The following is a 19,894-nucleotide window of genomic DNA, read 5'->3' as shown; positions in this document are numbered from 1 at the left end:
CTGACTGTCAGCGGGAGAGGGCTCTGAATTCCTCAAGATGCTTTAAAATAAAACAAAAAGGCACAATTATGCAGCCAAACTGAAGGCAAGGCAGCTGCATACAAAGCAAGGCTTTCTTCTAATAGGACCACAACCTCAGCTCCACAGTGCGGAGCCCTCACCTTCCTCCCCGGCCTGCAGCTGGGAAGCATCCGTAATTGGACGCTCCACTGCTTCAGCTCTTGGATTATTCAAACTGCAGGATTTCCAGGAGCCTCAGGTTTCAATTAAGGATATGACCAGGCAACAAGATGAGCATGTTCCTCTTACCATCTATTTCATGCACATAATTCATGCGCATGGCCAAACCAGTAATGTCTGTGATAGTAATAATAATAAAATTAGCCAACATATACTGTTTACTACATGTCAGGTGCTAAGTGCTTTATATATCAGGTTATTTAATCTTCATACCAATTTAATTAGGTATTCATCATATTATTATCATTCTCCAAGATAAGGAAACTAAGGCACAAAAAATTTAAGTTAGCTCAAAGTCCCACAGCATTAAGTGGCAAAGTTGGGGTTCAAATCCAAGCAATGTGGTCCTAGACCACATGCTCCTGAGCACCAAACCAGTGACTGTTTACATTTATGCAGAGCTTATTGTATGCCAGACCCTGTGCTACATATTTTCTGTATATTATTTCACTTAATCTTTACAACATCAGGTGAGATAGAGTTATCTCCATTGCACAGAAAAGAAAATAGGTTCATAGAAAAATTAATTTGGTTAAGGGCACAAAATAACAAGCAGCCTACAGCCTGGATCCAAAATAGGTTCTTCTGATTCAAAGCCAAGCTCTTAAAACCATTGGTACAGAGTCCCAGCCCATCTAATTTACTAGTGTTCATGAAATTAGGCCTGGAACATCATCTAGTCCAATCACCTTATTTTAGAAATGAGTAGCTGTAGCCTGGAAAGATTAAGATTTAGTGGCAAGATGGAGTAGAGTAACTTTGACTCCAGAAAGAGCTGGGCTCTAATCGTAACCCTGTTACTTGTTAGCTAAGTGACTCATTGGGTAAGTGACTCAATGTTTCTAGACATTATTATTATAGAATAAGAATAATGATACTTAGCCTCATGGGGCTGTATTGATTAAAGTATGTGTGTAATATATACTTCTACTAAACACTCAGAATGGCAAAACCATATCATTATAGTCAGGTATTCCCAAATTACAGACTGATAATTTCAAAAAGTCTATTCTTTATGATTTGAAATAATAGTGTAAGTGGTTGAGTAGGTTGTGAGGAGGGCCCCCCAAATTTAATCAACAGACAAAGACGCTGGAAAATTGCACTGTACTTCTGGAACTTTTCTGAGTGTCATGCTAATTCCAAATGTGAAAAATCCCTGTACATTCCATTGTCACAAGTAAAGTTAATATGCTACTAGAACAATGACATTATGGTGGACATGACTGATTACACATGCATAATCCACATGGTTTTAAACTTCTAGTGTCCTTTTCATGATTTTGCATCTGGAGCAATGGACCATGCTTTTCAGCAGTGCACAAATATCAAGATTGGTAATGCACATGTAGCTACATTTTGAGGATGCCTATATTTGGTTGCCATGATTGGCTGTTTAGCCAAATGTGCCCATGTGACCAGTTCCTCATAAAAAGTCTCAAAACTTTTATTCTAATAGTTTTTTGGTGGTATCTTTAGGATTCTCTCTATATATAGTATTGTCATCTGTAAAAAGTGACAGTTTTACTTCTTCTTTTCCAATCTGGATTCACTTCTTTTTCTTGTCCAGTTGCTATGGTTATGACTTCTAATACTATGTTGAATAAAAGTGGTAAGAATGGGCATCTTCGTCTTGTTCCTGATCTCAGAGAAAATCCTTTCAGCTTTGAGTACAATGCTGGCTATAGGTTTGTCATAAATGGTCTCTACTATGTTGAGGTAGGTTAACTCTATACTAACTACATTGACATCTTTTATCATAAATGGATGTTGAATTTTATCAAAAGCTTTTTTTTGCATCTATTGAGATGATCATATAATTTTTATTTTTTAATTTGTTAATGTGGTTCATCATATTGACTGATTTACAGGTATTAGATCACTCTGGCTACCTTGGGATAAATGCCACTTGATCATGGTATACCATCCTTCTAATGTGCTGTTGAATTTGGTTTGCTAATATTTTGTTGAGGATTTTTGCATCTATGCTCATCAATAATACTGACCTATAATTTTCTTTTTCTTATGGTGTCTTCATCTGATTTTAGTATCAGGGTGATGCTGACCTCATCAAATGAGTTCAGAAGTGTTACTTCTTAAATTTTTGGAATACTCTGACAAGTGAAGTGAAAGTGACTCAGTTGTGTCCAACTCTTTGCAACCCCATGGACTATATAGTCCATGGAATTCTCCAGGCCAGAATACTGGAGTGGGTAGTCTATCCCTTCTCCAGGGCATCTTCCCAACCCAGGGATCAAACCCAGGTCTCCCACGTTGCAGGCAGATTCTTTATCAGCTACCAGGGAAGCCCTTACTTTGAGAAGAATACATGTCAATTCCTTAAATGTTTGGTAGAATTCACCTATGAAGCTTCCTGGTTTTGGACTTGTGTTTGAGAGTTTTTTGTTGTTGTTTTTAATCACTGATTTAATTTCTTTACAGGTAGTGGTCTGCTCATCTTTTGTATTTCTTTCTGATTCAATCATGGATAGTGTATGTTTCTTGGAATTCATCCATTTCTTCCAAGTTTTCCATTTTGTCAGTGCATAATTATTCACAATAATCTCTTTTGATCCTTCGTATTTTCTCTGGTATTGGCTGTAACTTCTCTGCCTTCATTTCTGATATTACTTATTTGGGTCCTCTTTTTCCTTTGATGAACCTGGCTAAAGCTTTGTCAGTTTTGCTTCTCTCTTCAAAGAATCTGCTCTTACTTTCATTGATCTTTTCTACTTCTATAATTTTACTCCATATAGAATTAATTCTATATTTATTATAGAATTAATGTAATTCTATATTTCATTTATTTCTGTTCTGATCTTTATTATTTCTTTACTTCCATTAACTTCAGGTTTTGTTTGTTCTTCATTTTCAAACTCCTCTAGGTGTAAAGTTGGGTTGTTTATTTGAGCAAACACTAGGATAAAGTATTATTACCAAGGAGATCCAACCAGTCCATCCTAAAGCAGATCAGTCCTGGGTGTTCAATGGAAGGACTGATGCTGAAGCTGAAACTCCAATACTTTGGCCACCTCATGCAAAGAGTTGACTCATTGGAAAAGACCCTGATGCTGGGAGGGATTGGGGACAGGAGGAGAAGGGGACAACAGAGGATGAGATGGCTGGATGGCATCACCGACTTGATGGACATGTGTTTGAGTAAACTCTGGGAGTTTGTGATGGACAGGGAGGCCTGGCGTGCTGCGATTCATGGGGTCGCAAAGAGTTGGACACGACTGAGCGACTGAACTGAACTGAACTGATGTTTTGTTCTGTCAGTCAAATAAAATAATTTGCATAGAGGTAATCTATTCTTTATGGTAAAAAAAAAAATTCAAACCTTGAGATTCAGACAAACTGCTTTGAGGGAAGATATTCCACACATGTCTTCATATTAATAGTTTGCTATTAGAACATTCCAACATGGCCTCAGACAAGGAAGGACAATCAAAGGCCTGTTGTGAACCTCTCTGGAGTCTGTTGATACACACATTTTTTTTCTTGATTTTTCTCTGAGTCCTCTGTAAAAAAAATCTTAGTCATGAGTACAGTCTGCTACTGAGTCTTATAAAGTCAAAGTGAAAGTCGCTCAGTCATGTCCAACTCTTTGCGACCCAAATTCTCCAGGCCAGAATACTGGAGTGGGTAGCCTTTCCCTTCTCCAGGGCATCTTCCAAACCCAGGGATCAAACCCAGGGTTCCTGCATTGCAGGCAGATTCTTTACCAGCTGAGCCACAAGGGAAGCCCAAGAATACTGGAGTGGGTAGCCTATCCCTTCTCCAGTGGATCTTCCCAACCCAGGAATTGAACTGGGGTCTCCTGCATTGCAGGTGGATCCTTTACTAACAGAGCTATCAGGGAAGCCTGAGTCTTATAAATCCTTCTAGCAAATCACTGAATGAAACAATGGTGAAACTGTTCAGCCATTTCTGACATTGTTTTTCATATATTTGAGACCCACCCTCTCAAATACATAAACAAACAGCTATGGTTACCACTTGGCCTTTATGAGAAGGGAACTTGGAGATTTTCAGGACATTACTTTGATTTTTGAGGCTCAGGGAGCCATTCTTCTGTATGAATATAAGTCAGGAGTTTGTATCAGTCAAGATAAACGAGGCAATGCTCCAGTAACAAACAGCACCAAACATTTCAGTGGTTTAAGATAACAATGGTTTATTTCTCACTCCAGGACATGTCCACTGAGGGTTCAATAGGAGCTCTGCTCTGTATTGCCCTCCCTCCAAGAACGGAATTGCTACTGTTTGGAACAGCATACATTACAGTAGCAAATGAAAAAGAATGCTCTGAAGGATCTCACTCCAACACTAAATGCTCTGGTTTGGAGGTTGCACACATCATTTCCATTCAAACTCACTGGTTAGAACTAGGCAAATAGTGCCACTCATTTTCAAGGGAATCAAGAATATAATCCTACCTACCATGTTCCTAGAGAGCAAAGGAGATTCTAAATATTTAGTTTATGGTCTTAATGACTAGCACAAATCTTCATTAGCTGAGGAAGGCCTAGCTGGGCAGATTTGAAGTATTGTATTGACCACCTTCAGGAAACAACACACTCCTATCAGAAAGAGGGATGCAAAATGGCAAATTCTCGACCGTTAGGGTGGACATGGTAGCAAGCCAGAGGGCACATTTCAAAATCTCCCTGGGGCATGTTTGAAATGGTGATGTTTGAAAACAGCATCAGGAAAAAAAGCACAACACAGCCCTTGAGAATCATAAGCTCTAGAATACGTCACCGATTGGTCCTACCGGTCCAAAAAAAAAAAAAAAAAAAGGAGGAGGAGAAGGGGAGCTAAAGAAGAAGAAGAGGCAGAGAAAATGAAAAGGTGTTAAATGCTAAAGACCCCAATAGTCTGTCCATAAAATTCTTACTTGAAAAATAAACAATCTTTCTCTTGTTGTTTAGTTGCTAAGTCATGTCTAACTCTTTTACGACCTATGACTGTAGCCCACCAAACTCCTCTGTCCATGGGATTTCCCAGGCAAGAATACTGGATGGCTTGCCATTTCCTTCTCCAGGGGATCTTCCCAACCCACTGATTGAACTCATGTTTCCTGCATTGGCAGGTGGATTCTTTATCACTGAGCTGCCAAGGAAGCCCACAGTCTTTCTCTATTGTTCAATAAATACAATATGCCAGCATTGTGTTAGAGGCAGGAATACTAGAATGTTCTAAAATGATCATCTTCTAATGTACACAATTTAGGCACTTAAAATCCAGCAGGGGAACAAAGAGGCAAACCATTTTAATCCATTTTATAACTGTTCAAATGAATGTTCAAGTTCAGGCAAGGATTGTGGGGCCAACACTGGGCTGGTTTTCCAAAAGCCATTCACAGTTCCCCTTCTCCCTTAACATTCTTTACTATAGACGCTGAAGACAGAAAATTCCTGATTCTCTAAGCCCTCCTGGCAGCTCAGGCCATGCTGCTCAGTGTTGGCCAATAGCATGGAAGTAGTAGTTGCTAGGTAGGACTTGGGGGAAAGTCTTTTAAAGGGCCAGACAGCTGGTATGATCACTTTGGTCTGTCTAATCTCATTCGATTTAGGGGCTAGAATAATCACTTCGTCTTTAATGCAGAAGATAACTGGGGCTGGAGGAGAAAGGCTAAGGGCAGAACAATAAGTTATGGCAGTGATTTGGATTAGAGGTAATGGAATAAACCTCTGCATATTCATGATCATTTATAAGCACCTCCTATATATCAAGAACTATGACATTCTGGGGCTGCAGAGACAAATAAGATACAGGTCAGTATAAGGGTGCCTCCCGCCATGTCAATCACATCCCCAGGGCAGGAATGAGGGATTTTCTGCCCCCTGTTTCAAGTTCAGGCAACACAAGCAGGGATGGGGCCCAGAGCAATTAAAGCCAGCCCCATCCTGCAGCAACTCAAAGGGATACCAGGACTGCTACAGTAATGGACAGAAAGCGACTTCACAGGCGATGCTCTTTTTATGTACATATCTCACCCAAACTAGCCCTGATGTTCCTCCAAAGCCGGTCTAGTTATTTTAAATCACTGCATGTGGCAAGTGAGAAGAGGAAACGGCACAGTTGTAGAAGCCTAGACTCAAAACAGTCCCATTTGACTGGTGGAAATGGTCTAGAATTATCGAGTGACGATTACACAACTTGGTGAATATAGTACAGAACATGACTGTCCATTTTAAACAGGTGAATTTTATGGCATGTGAATGATCTCTCAATATAAGTAATTAATTAGTTAATTATTTGAATGGGAGAATAAACAATCCCACCACTTAGCCCTAAGCAAACTTGGGCTTGTTAACAGGTCTGTTTCCTCAACTGCAAAACAGAGAATAGTATTACCTCTTTTATAGTAAGAAAAGAACAGCAGACTGTTCTGAATATTAAATGTGATCACATAGGTTAAGCATGTAACACAGTGCCTTGCAGGTAGTAGAAGCAAAATATCTTCTAGTTTCTTTCTTCCTAAGTGCCAATAAAAATTTTAAAACAATCATTTTCGCAGCAACGGCAAGACGTGACATAAGCTCTAGGCAACCTCCCTTCAGACAGTCTTATCTCAGGCAGACAAGAGCAGGGATCAAATGGGAAGACAGGAACACAAACCAAAGCTCTGCTCACTGCAGAAAGACTGCAGATTTACTCCGCAGCTCTGCAGTGCAGAAATAAGAGGAGCGATTCACGCGATGGAAAAAACAGCTACACAGACTGAGCAGTGGTAAAGTCAGTCAGTCAGGCACAGACATTTCTGCTTGTAAATCGAGTTTAGAATCCAAACAGAATCGTTTCCTAAACTGCCAAATCCACCCCAACACCTGGTCAAGTCCATGTGGCCACAACACCCAGCCCTGATGTTCAGAGGTGACCCAGGTCCCACTCTTGCTATGGTTCCTCAAAACCAGACTGAACCCACAACAAGTCTTACATAACCAGAATTGTCGGGCACAGTACCACGCTGGAATTTAAGTCTCCACTGAGCTTCTCCTTTGTGATTCTTAGAAAATCAACCGGCTACTTATCAAGGGAAGATCCCCTGGAGAAGGAAATGGCAACCCACTCCAGTATTCTTGCCTGGGAAATCCCATGGACAGAGGAGCCTGGTGGGCTACAGTTCACGGGGTGACAAAAGAGTAGGACATGACTTAGTGACTAAACAACAACTTATCAAGTACCTGCTGTGCACCCAGCCTTGTGAAAGACAGATACTGTTGTGAGGGAGAAAAAGAAGGATAACCTATGATCCCTGCTTTCGAGGAGCCAGCTAACCTCTTAGTTTGAGAGCAACACTTCACAGTAAACATATAAAAGGCATCGTGCCTTGCACAGAGCAGTGGTTCAGTTGTTTTTTGTTAACTGGGTCAATGAATCAATAGATGGCACAATAATAAAACAATTGTTTGAGTATGGGGCTCACTCTAAGAACCACAAGATGGGTTGGAGTACTTGGAAAAGGCTTGTGCCAGAAGCTGCTAGTTGCCTACTCAATATCAATTCTTCCATTTTTCCTTACAACAGAGCCCCTATTTTATTTGAGGTGGCCATATGCCCAGATAAAATACTACATTTCCCAGCCTCCCTTGTAGCTAGAGATGGCTAGTGAAATCTAAACAAAAACTGTCAAGAGAAGCTCCTAGGAAAGTGCCTTAAAAGGCAGACCAGCAGATACTACCCAGTCCTATGTCCTTTCTCCCTTTCTTCTAATTCATGTCTGAAATAAGAATGTGGTGGCTGGATTTCCAGTAGCTATTTTGGACCATGAGGCAACCTGGAGACAGAAAAGCAAAAAGAAACATTGATTCCTGACAATTATAGGCTCGCCATTCTCCCCTGGACTCTATCTCTAGAATTCCTTTATATGAGAGATAAATAAACCTCTCTATTACTTTTTTGGGGTTTTGTTGAATGCAGCAAACCCATATCTTAACTAATACAAGGTTCCACAGAAAAAGCCAGGCCTTAAAGGAAGGACTCACAACTGGGGAAGAGAAGGAGGGAGGGCATCTCAAATAACAGAAAAAGCATTGGAAAAGACACTGACAAGAATGAGCATTGGCTGAAGCCAAGAGGGTAGAGAACAGGATATACGGAGAAGACAGATGATGGTTTTGCAGTGGAGACAGGGCTTGACTGGGGAAGGATTAGGGACCACAGAGGACTAAGAAAGCTTGTTTCCCTCTGAAGGAGCAAAACATCACTGGACCTGGAGCAAGGTAAGAAAGGAGAGAAAGAGGCAGATGAAGAGGCTTGGGGAACTTCGTTCCATGAAGAAATATAAGTGTGAGCCATGGCCTGGGTCAGCAGACTGAGAGTTCCTGGACTTAAGACAGTAACAGTAACACCATCTAAGATTTATTAAACACTTACGTGCCCTGTTGTGTGCTTATGGACTCTACACACATTATCTCACTGTAGCTTCATGACAAGAGTATCATATTGTTTTATCATAATCACCCCCATTTGGCAGACAAGGAACTGGGGCTTAGAGAGAGTCAGTAACTTGTCCAAGGGAAGCCATACAACCCTACAAGTTAGGCAACATCCAGCCCATTCTTCAGATGCAGAAAGTGTTTGTACCATTCTTTCAAAGCCAGGAAAAGGTATAAAGATCCCGACTTTAAAACACAAAGATCCAGAGACTTCCCTGGTGGTCCAGTGGTTAAGACTCTGAGCTCCTAGTGCAGGGGGCCTGGGTTCAATCCCTGATAGGGAAACTAGATCCCACACGCAGCAACTAAAAGATCTTGCATGCTACAATTAAGAACAAACTCAGCCAAATAAATTAATTAAAAACAAAAACACACACATACACAAAGACCCAGAGTCAAATACAGAGCCAACTGCTTTGTGAATAGACTCTTCATCAGAAGAAAAACAGATCAGAGGACTGGAAAAGTTTTCAGGCTTGGGTGCATTTACTACTTGTAGAGGAGGAAGACATTGTTAACAAGCTCACCCACACCTGGCTGGCTGGCTGGTGTTCATGAAGTGTGAACAGTGCTAAGATGGTAGAGGGGCAGGGAACATGCATTAGAAAACCAAGCAAACAGTGATACCATCCATGTCCCTTCGGTTAAAAATGAATTGTAGCCAACCACCAGATCCTGTATCCCTAATAGTTTTTTAATATCTCTCCACAACACAGTATAGGGGGAAAAAATTATTCTATCACAGCTAAGGCTGAAAATTCAATACTTTTGAGTTAAGACATTCAGACACATCCGCTGAACACAAGGAATTCTTCCTGGAGCAAAAATCTCATTACTCACTAACAGGAAGAGAGAAAATAACCCATCAGGTTACAAATAAACTAGGTAACATGAGTACCTAGTAGGAAATATATTTCCCATGAAGATCAAGAATAAAAAGTCTCTCTTGGTAGCCTGGCAGAATCTGATGCCAGGGCCTCCCAAGTAGAGAAATCTGGAAATCTACAGCAGGCCCGGGAAAGCCTTACATATTGGAAGCTAGAAGTGTCAGCTTTGTAAGACTGACCCAAGTTCCATGCTGTCTCCACCACAAGCTATTTGAGGCTGGGTAAATGTCTTCACCTCTCCCAGCCTCCGAATATTCACTTATAGATGAGAAGAATAACTTCCACTCACTGCTGCTGCTGCTGCTGCTAAGTCGCTTCAGTCGTGTCCGACTCTGTGCGACCCCATAGATGGCAGCCCACCAAGCTCCCCACTCCTGGGATTCTCCAGGCAAAAACACTGGAGTGGGTTGCCATTTCCTTCTCCAATGCATGTAAGTGAAAGTGAAGTTGCTCAGTTGTGTCCACCTCTTAGCGACCCCATGGACTGCAGTCCAGCAGGCTCCTCCCTCCATGGGATTTTCCAGGCAAGAGTACTGGAGTGGGGTGCCATTGCCTTCTCCGTTCCACCCACTAAATGAGGTTAAATGAGACAGTCTACTGCTCCTGTTACTATGATTTCAACAGGACTCACATCTTAAGCGTTCTCGGCTTAAAATTCCAAGAAAGAAAAGACCATAGGCCTCAATGGAAAGAGCCCTGATCTGGCTCCTGGACCCTGCTTGAGGGTCATGAATGTGTGACCCTGAGGTTATTACTCTTAGGGCTCGAGGATCCTCACCTGCCTGGGGAGGCACAGGAAGACTCTTAGACCAAATCTAAGATCCTTTCTCATTTGAGGCCCTTGTGTGTCGCTGAGGTTCTAAATGACAGGCCTTACTTCGTCACTCATTTCAGGATTTAACAAGTTACCTGCTGGAAAGTTGTTCCTTTATCTAAAGAGAAGAAGCAAAAAAGTTCCTACCCTAGAAGCAAAAAGGCCAATGAGAATCTTGAGGGTAGGTCACCGACTTCTGCAGTCTTGACCCTTAACACAGACCTGGCACAAAGCAAGACCTGGGTAAATCCTTGTCGAGTGGAACGGATGAGTGAATGAATGAAGGATTTTTGAGGGTCGGCAAAAAAAAAAGACTGTTTATCCTCCACTAAGCCAAGTTTAATGCAAGCAAAAAAAAAAAAGCTACCAATTTAAAATATTAATGATATTTACTTTGTCATCTGAACGATGATCAGAACACCAGATGAATGGTACTGCCAGTCAAAAGGATGCCTGACGTGGGCTTTTGCTGGGAGAGTGCACTCTGGTCCACGTGTCACAGAGGGGACACCAGAGTCTACAGAAGGGACACATAAACTTTGAAGAAGGACAAGCACCCAGGGTGACAGATAGCAGGGGTGATACAGAAGCATGCCCACATGAAAGTAAAAATATCAGGGCCTCCACACGTGGCCGGGCAGTTGTTGGGAGCCCAAGAGCTCCCAGCTGAGGAGGGGAGACCTAAAATCCAGCAGGCAGACTGCTCACCTGTGAGGCTAAGTCCACAAGGAGTCCCATGGGCAAGCAGCAGCCCTCATGGTTGACCTCAGCAGATGAACTGGGGTCTCTTGGGGACTTTAGTGACAAAATAATAATAATGAATACACAGATATACACACATATGCATTTAAAGGTCAGCGTGTGAATAAAGTCAACTCTCTAAGTATTTTATTGTATGTCATTTTCATAACTACCCTGAGATGTAAATGCTATCATTGGAGGCAGTATAGCTTGGTGTTTAAAGGCACAGACTTGCAAGTCAGACTGCGTGCATTCAAATTCTAAGTGCCACTTAGGGTAACCCTGTGGGTTACCAAGGTACCCAAGCTGGGTAACCTTAGGCAGGTTTATTTAAGCCCTCTGAGCCTCACGCTTCTCATACATAAAATGGAAACAGTAACAGGGCCTGTCTTACGAAACTGGTGTGTGGTATACATGAGTTAATACATGTAAAATGCTTAGAACAGGAACAGGCACAAGGCAAGCCCTCAGGAAGCGTTAGCTATTCTTGTTATTTCTGTTAATAGAGACTGAGATGTGGAAAGGCCAGCGGCTTGTTGACGGCCTCACACCTGCTGCGGGGCTGAGCCTGGGCACACTCATGGGTCTGTCTTCTCAGCACATGTGACCCAACGTGGCTGATTCCAGCTCTGCAACCCCCACCCCCACCCCACTCACATCACCACCTTCATTCACGCCACCCATGGCCTCAGTACCAACAGGGCAATAAGATGCTAACTGGAAGATGCTAAAAGAACTGGTATTCTAGGGATTTCCCTGATGGTCCAGGGGTTAAGAATCCACCCCGCCATGCAGCTAAGACCTGTGGCGGCCAAATAAACACTTCAAAAAAATAAAGAAAGAAGACCTGGCATTCTAACTCAAACCCTGATTTGTCTACGTGTAGAACAAACTCAAATGTGTCTTGGTATGGGGTCTGCCCCTCAGCTAAGAGAAAACGACCCTTTTCTAAGGAGGGAGGCACTTCTGCCTTTGGGCCTTTTTACGTGAGGTCTCACATGCTCTCTCTCCTTGAAACTCTGAGAGGAAGGCAAAGCCTGAATTGTGCAATAAAACCCGATGGGGTGAGGCTCTCTGAGTAGCAACAATGGGCATGATTCCTGGTGGAGAGGGAGGGGTTTGAGGGCCAATCCAGCTAGAGAGCCTCATGAGCCAAGATCACCACTCTGCCCTGGGTCCTGCCCTGCTTCTGGAAGGTTCTAGAAAGAGTCAGAGCCTGGCTAGGAAAAAAAAACACATGCACTATAAAAAACCAAACCACCTGAGATCCAGAATGATCTGAGAGTGGAAAGCTCTGAAGCACTGACTTAAAGAAAATGACCCTGGTGGGAGAGGGGATCGGGATGGGGAATACATGTAAATCCATGGCTGACTCATGTCAATGTATGACAAAACCCACTACAATACTGTAAAGTAATTAGCCTCCAACTAATAAAAAATAAATGAAAAAAATTAAATTAAATTAAAAAAAAAAAGAAAACGACCCAGAGTTGTAATTAGTTATAGTTTGTTAATACTATGGGTACTTACTATTGCCAGGCCCTGTTCAAAGCCCTCTAGAAATGATATCCCATTTATTCTTCATATCAATGGTATGATGTAATCTGTGTTTATTAGTCTCATTTAACTGATGAGAAAACCAAAACACAGAAAATTCAAATAACTTCTCCCAAGGTCATACAAGCAGTCTAGCTTCAGAGCCCATGATCTTTATCAGTATTTTCAAATCTTTTGACCCAGCCCTTAGCATGAAATACATTCTACATCAGCATCCAGTATACATTCACAAGTGTACAGAACCGAAACAAAGTTAAAGCAGACTACCACTCACCATTACTGTGTGCAATGCACTTTGATGTTTTCCATTCTATTCCATTAAAATAAAAAAAAAAAAACTATCACTCAAAAAATATTTATGGAACACCTATTATGTGTTAGAAACTCAGGCTTTGGGGCTATGTCAGGGGATGAGAGATAAAAATCCTTGCCCTTTGGAGCTTGCATTTTACCAGAGAGAGAGAATGAATAAGATCCACATGCAAAATTGTAGCATCTGAGGTGGTAATTTGGCAAGAGCTATGGAGAGAAGTGAAGGAGGGAAGGCCAAGGGCAGGCAGCCAGAGAAGGTCTATGACGCTTTCTCTCCCCATCACGTTGATTCCAGTGGGCTGGCTGTCACCCACAGCTGGAAAAGCCTGTCCTCTAACCTCTCCACTGCAGCACCCTCTGTATGTCTGAAGGCTCTTCTGCCTAGACTCTGTGCGCGTGACACTCGTATGTGACCATGTGCACGTGTGTATACTTGTTACAGGCATGCATGGATGTGTTGCATGCCTGCATGAATATGCGTGTCCACCTCTATTTGTTTCCTCACCAGGAAGGTTTGGGAAACAGGAGGCAGAGCCCCCACATGCAGCTTTCCAAGAGCTCCCTACACAAGCCTGCCCTGCAGAAGGGTCCTGGAATGGAGCCTGAAAACCAGCTCAGGCACCATGAGCCAATGCCAGGAGTGCCAGACATGAGCCCTGGCTGGAGTCTTCAGTTCAGAGGAAGGGAATTTTTTTTTTTTTTTTTTAATCACTGGTCCACCCAGAGAGACCACCTCTTGTAAACTGTTAGGGCAGAGGGAATTAGTTCCCAATCTGAATCAAGGTGCTCTACGTGCTAGAGTGCCCTTCAGGAGAGAGGAGAGCACAGAAATCAAACCACCACCTGGGGGAAGAGCAGTGCTTCAGGCACATCGGGCAGAGTGACTGATGTGGGTCTGGGGGGAGACGCGATTGCAGCCAGCTCTAAAGCGGCCCTGGGCCCCTTGGGTAGTCTCTATGGAGGGCATTTGGAACTTGGCACTAGAATGAAATCTTCAGACTCTAAGTTAAAGGGTGCACATAAAAATGTTACTAGCATGGGCAGCAAAAGCATTGCCTATGGGAGAAGCAGCCAATCTCTGCTAATGAATAAGTGTAATTGATCACAACAGATGACTTGATGGCCCTTCCAAATGTGCTTTTAGCAAAGTGGACAGTTTTTCATTCAAATGCAAGCTCACCCAGATAAGATCTAATAATGGAGATTTTGGAAGAATCCCAGCATCAGTGATTTCTAATTTTTTTTTTTTTTAATCCTTCACTGAACAGGGAAAACATCTTAAGTTCCTGGCTTGACCCAACCAGAGGACAGTTTATGCTTTCCCTATGGCTGAGGAGACTCTGACAGTCCCTGGGGCAGCAAAGCATTGGTCACAGGACAGCCCACATTCCTATCTGTCTTTTCCTCTTGGGCCCCTTTCCCATTCCTAACCTGTGGGGAGCTGGGTGGCCAGAAGACTGCATTCAATTCAATGCAATCATCCATTTATTCAATGAATAGGTATTGAGCACTTACTATATGCAAGGCACCATGCTGACCACTGAAAGGGGATTCCACCACAAGATGGCAAAGCCCAGGTCCTGTCCTCAGAAGAGAGGGCAGATATGAAGAGAAACAAGAAAATGACAGGAGGCCCCAGGGGAGGTCCCAGCTGGCTCCAACAAGCACTTAATCTTTCTGAGCTTAGGTTTCCTCCTTTATCAAATGAAGGCCTGACTGCAGGCATGATCTCTGGCCATTCTGCCAGCTCAAAAACTCTAGGATTCTAAGCCCTCCCCTTCCCACTCAGGCTCCTAGGAAGCCGACAGACCAGGTGCTGCCTTTTAGGAAGGGGACAGTCAGCAAAGGATGGGGGTAGTGAGGGTTATGAACCTTTCCCACCGTGAGAGCTTCCTTCATTTTGGCCAGAACACAAGTTACAGGCTGGAGAAGATGCGAGAGCCGTTCAGAAAATTAAGTGGAAGTTTGAGACTTCCATATCGAGGAATCTGGGGAAATGAGAACCGCTGGAGTCTGTGGAAGGAAGGATACCTTATCAGTTGTGGCGCCGAGGAATCTGACCGACCTGAGAGGATGAGTTGGAGGTGGGGGTGGCAGTGATGCTGCAAGGAAATAGAAAGGCTGAGGTCCCAAACGAAAGATTCCTCCCACGGTGTGGTCGAGGGCATCATCTTTTCACCCCCTGTCATCGTCGTAATGTTTATTTTCTTAAACTCGCCCAACAGAAATCCACTTTGCACTATCATTTTTTTTTAAAGTACTACAAGTGCCTTCAACGTAAACACGTAAATCTTAGCTCCCTTCTGCTCAGGCGCCTGAGGCCAAACAGGACCATCAGGGTGTGCCAGGGAGGGGTGGGGGATTCAAGATACAGGATACAAGAGGCGAGGATGCAAGCAGGAGTGCGCCTACCTGGAAAGGAGCCGTCCTCGTGGTCGGAGCTGTTGCGGCTGCAGTCACTGCCCCTCTCGGGCGAGCTGTGGCTGGGCGAGTCCCGCTCGGGCAGCCCTAGGAACCTCTTGCGCCGCCACTGGGGGAGGTGCTCGCGAGCCCGACGCCGGGGGGGCTCCTCTGCCGCCGGGGGCGAGCCCCGCCCGTCCTTGGCCTCTGCCTCCAGTTGCTCCAGGTCCCGACTCCCGCGCACCTGCCGCCGGCCCCCGAGGATCAGGTGCATCAAGCGATGGGAACCGTACGCCCGCGCCGGCTTTTCGGCCTCATCGCAGGTCCCGGGCCGGCAAGGGGCCACAAGCAACTGGCTGAGGGCGAATTTCTCGTTGAGATCCACCATCTCGAAATCGTGGTCACTGCTGTCGCCCCCATCATCCGCGCCCGAGGCGGCGTCCGCCTCGCCCTCCTCCGAGCCCCGCCCCGCGCGGAGCCCGGCGGACCGCTCCTCTCCCCCGGCGCTGGGAGCCGTGCCATGGTGGCCAGGGGGCGCGCAGTCCTCCCGGGGCCTGAAGAGGAGGCGAGGCTGCAGGAGCTGCTGGTGGATGGCAGCGGTCAGGCTGCGCACCGCGCCCCCGGCCCCCGCCGCCCGGGGCCACGTGGGTAGGTCCAGGCACGCGTAGGGGGTACTCTCGGTCCTGGCGGCCACCGCCGGGTCGGGAAGCGAGGGGCCCCTGTGGTCTCCATCACCGCCGCCCGCTGCGCCCTCCTTCTCGCGCGGCGGCCGCGGCGGCGGCTCCCGCTCCGGTCGGGCCGGCGCCGGCTCCTCCGCGGAGGCCCCCCCGCAGTCGCCGAGTCCGCCCTCCGGGCGCCCGCAGCCGAGGTCCCGCTTCTCCAGGGCCGCCTGCAGGTAGACGGCCTTGAACTTCTCCTCGGCCAGCACCTGTTGCAGCCACTTCAGTTTGAGTTTGCTGCGCTCCAGCTCGCGTTCCATGTCCAGCACCGAGTCCAGCTGCATAACGGGCACCTCCTCCCCAGGGAACTCGGCCCGCCAGTGGCGCTCAAAGTCCTGGGGGTCCCACATGCCAGGCGCCCTTTCGGGCCTCCGGGGCCCAGCGCCTCCGCGCGCAGCGGGCTGGGGTCGCGCCCGGCTCTCTTCGCGCTGACGCAGTCGCTTGCCCTTCAATTCTGCTCCAGAGAGAAAATAAGGGAAAAAACAATAATAATAAAGTTTTTTCCCCTTCCGCCCTCGAGCCTTTTTCTTCTCGGTTTCGCCTCCCTGACGTCAGCGGCCACCGGCGGCGGTGGAGGCGGGGGCCCCGGGGCCCTGGGTCCGCCCCCGGGGGCAGGACGCGAGGAGCCCGCGGTCTGCGGCCCGGGCTCCGTGCCCGGCTGCCCCCCAGCTCCGACGTCTGGAAAGCCGCGGCCGGGGGCGGAGCCTCGCGGGCGCCTCTGGGCTGCTCGGGCAGCTGGGAGGCTGCGAGAGCGCCCGGCTGGGCGGGCCTGCGGAGCAGCCCACCCCGGAGGCTGCCGCCGTGGGCCCGACTCGCACCTTCCCGGCCAGTCCCGCTGCGCAGCTCCCGCCGCCGCCGGCGCAGACCGCACAGGCTCCCCGCTCCCCAGCGCGGGGCCGCGCGGCCGAGGAGGCGAGAGCGGCGGGGAGGGAGCGCGCGGGGGCGCCCTGGGCTGCTGCCAACCTCCCGCCGCCCGGCCCTCCTCAGTCTCTCCCATCCCGGGTCAGGGCGGCGCCTGGGACTGAGAAGGAAAAGGTGCGGGAAAGGCGATGTGGCCTCGCGGCGAGGGCAGGTGTCCAAGGGAGCCGTCGGCGAACCGACGGGGCTGTGCCCCCCTGGGATCTATTGAGCGCGTGGAACTAACTCGGGCCTCTCTGGTGTCTCAGACGGTAAAGAATACGCCTGCAATGAGGGAGACTTGGGTTCGATCCCTGGGTTGGGAAGATCCCCTGGAGGAGGACATAGCAACCCACTCCAGTATTCTAGCCTGGAGAATCCCCATGGACAGAGGAGCCTGCTGGGCTACAGTCCATGGGGTCGCAAAGAGTCGGACACGACTGAGCGACTAAGCGCACACACACAATTAACTTGTCTAAAATCACCGAGCTTCTTAATCCAAAACTGGGGATGAGACTGTGTGTGTGTGTTTGAGACCCATTAAAGCTTTCTCTCCACTGCTCACTAGAGCTTTTCAGGGGAGACACGGGCAAGGGTGACAGCTCCAAGTGGCTCTGCTTAGAGGCCCCTGTGACTTCAAAGCTGAGGATACCCCCGTGTGACTCCTTGTGACTGAATCACACCAGGGCTGGCAGGGGACTAAGACGCCGACCTGGGCATCTAAGAGCACCCTCCACTTTGCTTCCTCTTTGTGGCCTCAACAATTCCTCTGAAGAGAAAAAGGAGCTGGGGATCAGGGGCTGGGCTGACACTGGGATTGGGGCAGAAGGAGGGCTCCCGCCTCACCACCTCTTCACACCTGGCTGCACCCCGTCTCCAGGGTCCTCGGTGAGGTCCCACTATCTGCGGAGAGAGGGCCTGATCAACTGTCTCATGCTATCTGCAAGGGAGGACCTTGTTGGTGACTCATATTTTCTTTTTTAAGGATAAGGAATTTGATCCTGTAAGAGGCTTAAGTGACTTGGCAGCTAGGAATTCTTCCTGGCCACAGTGCCCTTTAGGGACTGGAGTTAAACTCAATGACCCCTCCTCTCCAAGTTCTCGCCACTGGCTGCTCATCTAAACCATCTGAACAGACCATCCTTCTCCTACCTTTCAATCCCTTTCAGGCTGTCCCTCAAGGCTGGTTAATGGGAAGATATCAGAAAGATATTTCTTAACCACAAATGGGGCTTCCCTGGTGTCTCAGCAGTAAAGAATCTGCCTGCAGAGCAGGAGACCTGGGTTTGATCCCTGGATGGCAAAGATCCCCTGGAGGAGGGCATGGCAATCTAGTCCAATATTCTTGCTTGGAGAATCCCATGGACAGATGAGCCTGGTGGGCTATAGTCCATGGGGTCACAAGAGTCGGACATGACCGAAGCGAATGAGTAGGCATGCAACCACAAATGAGATGGTGTCACTCTTCTGTTCAAACCCTTCCCTACCCCTCACCCCCACCCCGTGGCTCCTCACACCTCCAGGATGGAGTCCAGACTCCTCTCCCACAAAGGAGATCCTCCCACTTTTGGTCTCTACCCACCTCTCTGCCTTCCCTTGTAGGCTTTAGCTTTATCAACTCCATGCTGTCCCCAAAGACATCTTGTTCTTTTTTAAAAATATATTTATTTATTTATTTTTGGCTGTGTGAAGTCTTAGCTGCAGCATGTGGGATCTTCACTTGCAGCACATGGACTTCTCTCTACTTGTGGCGCTTGGGCTTAGTTGCCCCGCTGCTGCTCTTAGGGTCCCAAATAGGGATCGAACCTGGGGGCCCCTGCATTGGAAGGCACCTGACCCCAGGGAAGTCCCAAAAACATCTTGTTCTTAAATGTACCATTTTCCTCTTCCTTAGAACTCCTGTCCCTCCACACAGGCACAACTACCTGCAGCCTGGGGGACTCCAACTCTGCTTTAAGATACGGCTCTATCTCTGAGAAACCTTTTCTGGTCCCTCTCCCTCCTCTTTGTGTCACACTTCATCTTGTATGAGTCTTTATCTTTACCCTTGTTCCACTTTATGGCAATTATCAGTGACATCTTTGTTTCCCTTTCTTTCACAGCTGCTCTCAAGGTCAGGGATTGTGTCTTTTCCATGTGTGTATTCTTGCTGCTTCTTGCAGAGCGTGATTGAGAGATAGCTGATAATTGTTGAATAAAATGAAATGAATGAATGAAGAGGCAGATGACTGGATTCTCACCTTGCAATTTCTACTCGAGTTGTGAATCACTCCAGGCTGTGAGCTAATGTGCTTCCCACTGACACTTCTCAACTCTGACATTTCCTTCCTGGACAAAGTCTATGTTTACTCAGTTTTCCACCATCCCTTCTTCCTTTTTCTTTCTTTCTTCTTTTTTTAATTTGGTGTGTCACTGGTATGACTCATTACTGTTTCTCTTTGTGACCGATTGCCATGGGGAAAAGGATGTGTTTTCAAATACATGAGTTGAGTGTCCAGCTCCTGTGATTTCTCAGTCCTTTACCTAGCACCTCAAGCTGCTGCTTTTTCTCCCACCTTTGTTTTGTATTTTGAAGACACTGTCCCTACCTTCTTGAGGCCACCACTATCTTTGTCCACTGGGAGGGACTGAAGCACTTTCAATGTCCACAGCCAGCCAGTGCAGGGGTTTTCCATCAAGCAGAGTTCACAAGCATCTTGGCCAATCCAATCACTTCATGGCAAATAGATGTGGAAAAAATAGAAACAGTGACAGACTTCATTTTCTTGAGCTCCAAAATTACTGCCACCGGTGACTGTAGCCATGAAATTAAAAAAGATGCTTGTTCCTTGGAAGGAAAGCTATAACAAATCTAGACAGCGTATTAAAAAGCAGAGACAT

At 46.4% G+C, this 19,894-nt stretch overlaps 1 protein-coding gene across 1 annotated transcript in view; it reads right to left on the bottom strand.

Annotated features, from left to right (window-relative positions):
• ABR (ABR activator of RhoGEF and GTPase) overlaps positions 1-16,667 on the bottom strand; it is a 192,998-nt gene extending 176,331 nt beyond the window's left edge. Inside the window, exon 1 of the mRNA XM_061143007.1 lies at positions 15,411-16,667. Within this exon, the coding sequence (XP_060998990.1) occupies positions 15,411-16,467 (1,057 nt within the window). The 5' untranslated portion in view covers positions 16,468-16,667. The remainder of the gene's footprint in view (positions 1-15,410) is intronic.
• Positions 16,668-19,894: the final 3,227 nt, after the last annotated feature.

The sequence above is a fragment of the Dama dama genome, chromosome 5 (genome assembly GCF_033118175.1).
Source record: "Dama dama isolate Ldn47 chromosome 5, ASM3311817v1, whole genome shotgun sequence".
NCBI classification, from domain to species: domain Eukaryota; kingdom Metazoa; phylum Chordata; class Mammalia; order Artiodactyla; family Cervidae; genus Dama; species Dama dama.
The sequence above is the reverse complement of the archived record's forward strand: the minus strand, read 5'-3'. Positions and strand labels throughout refer to the sequence as shown.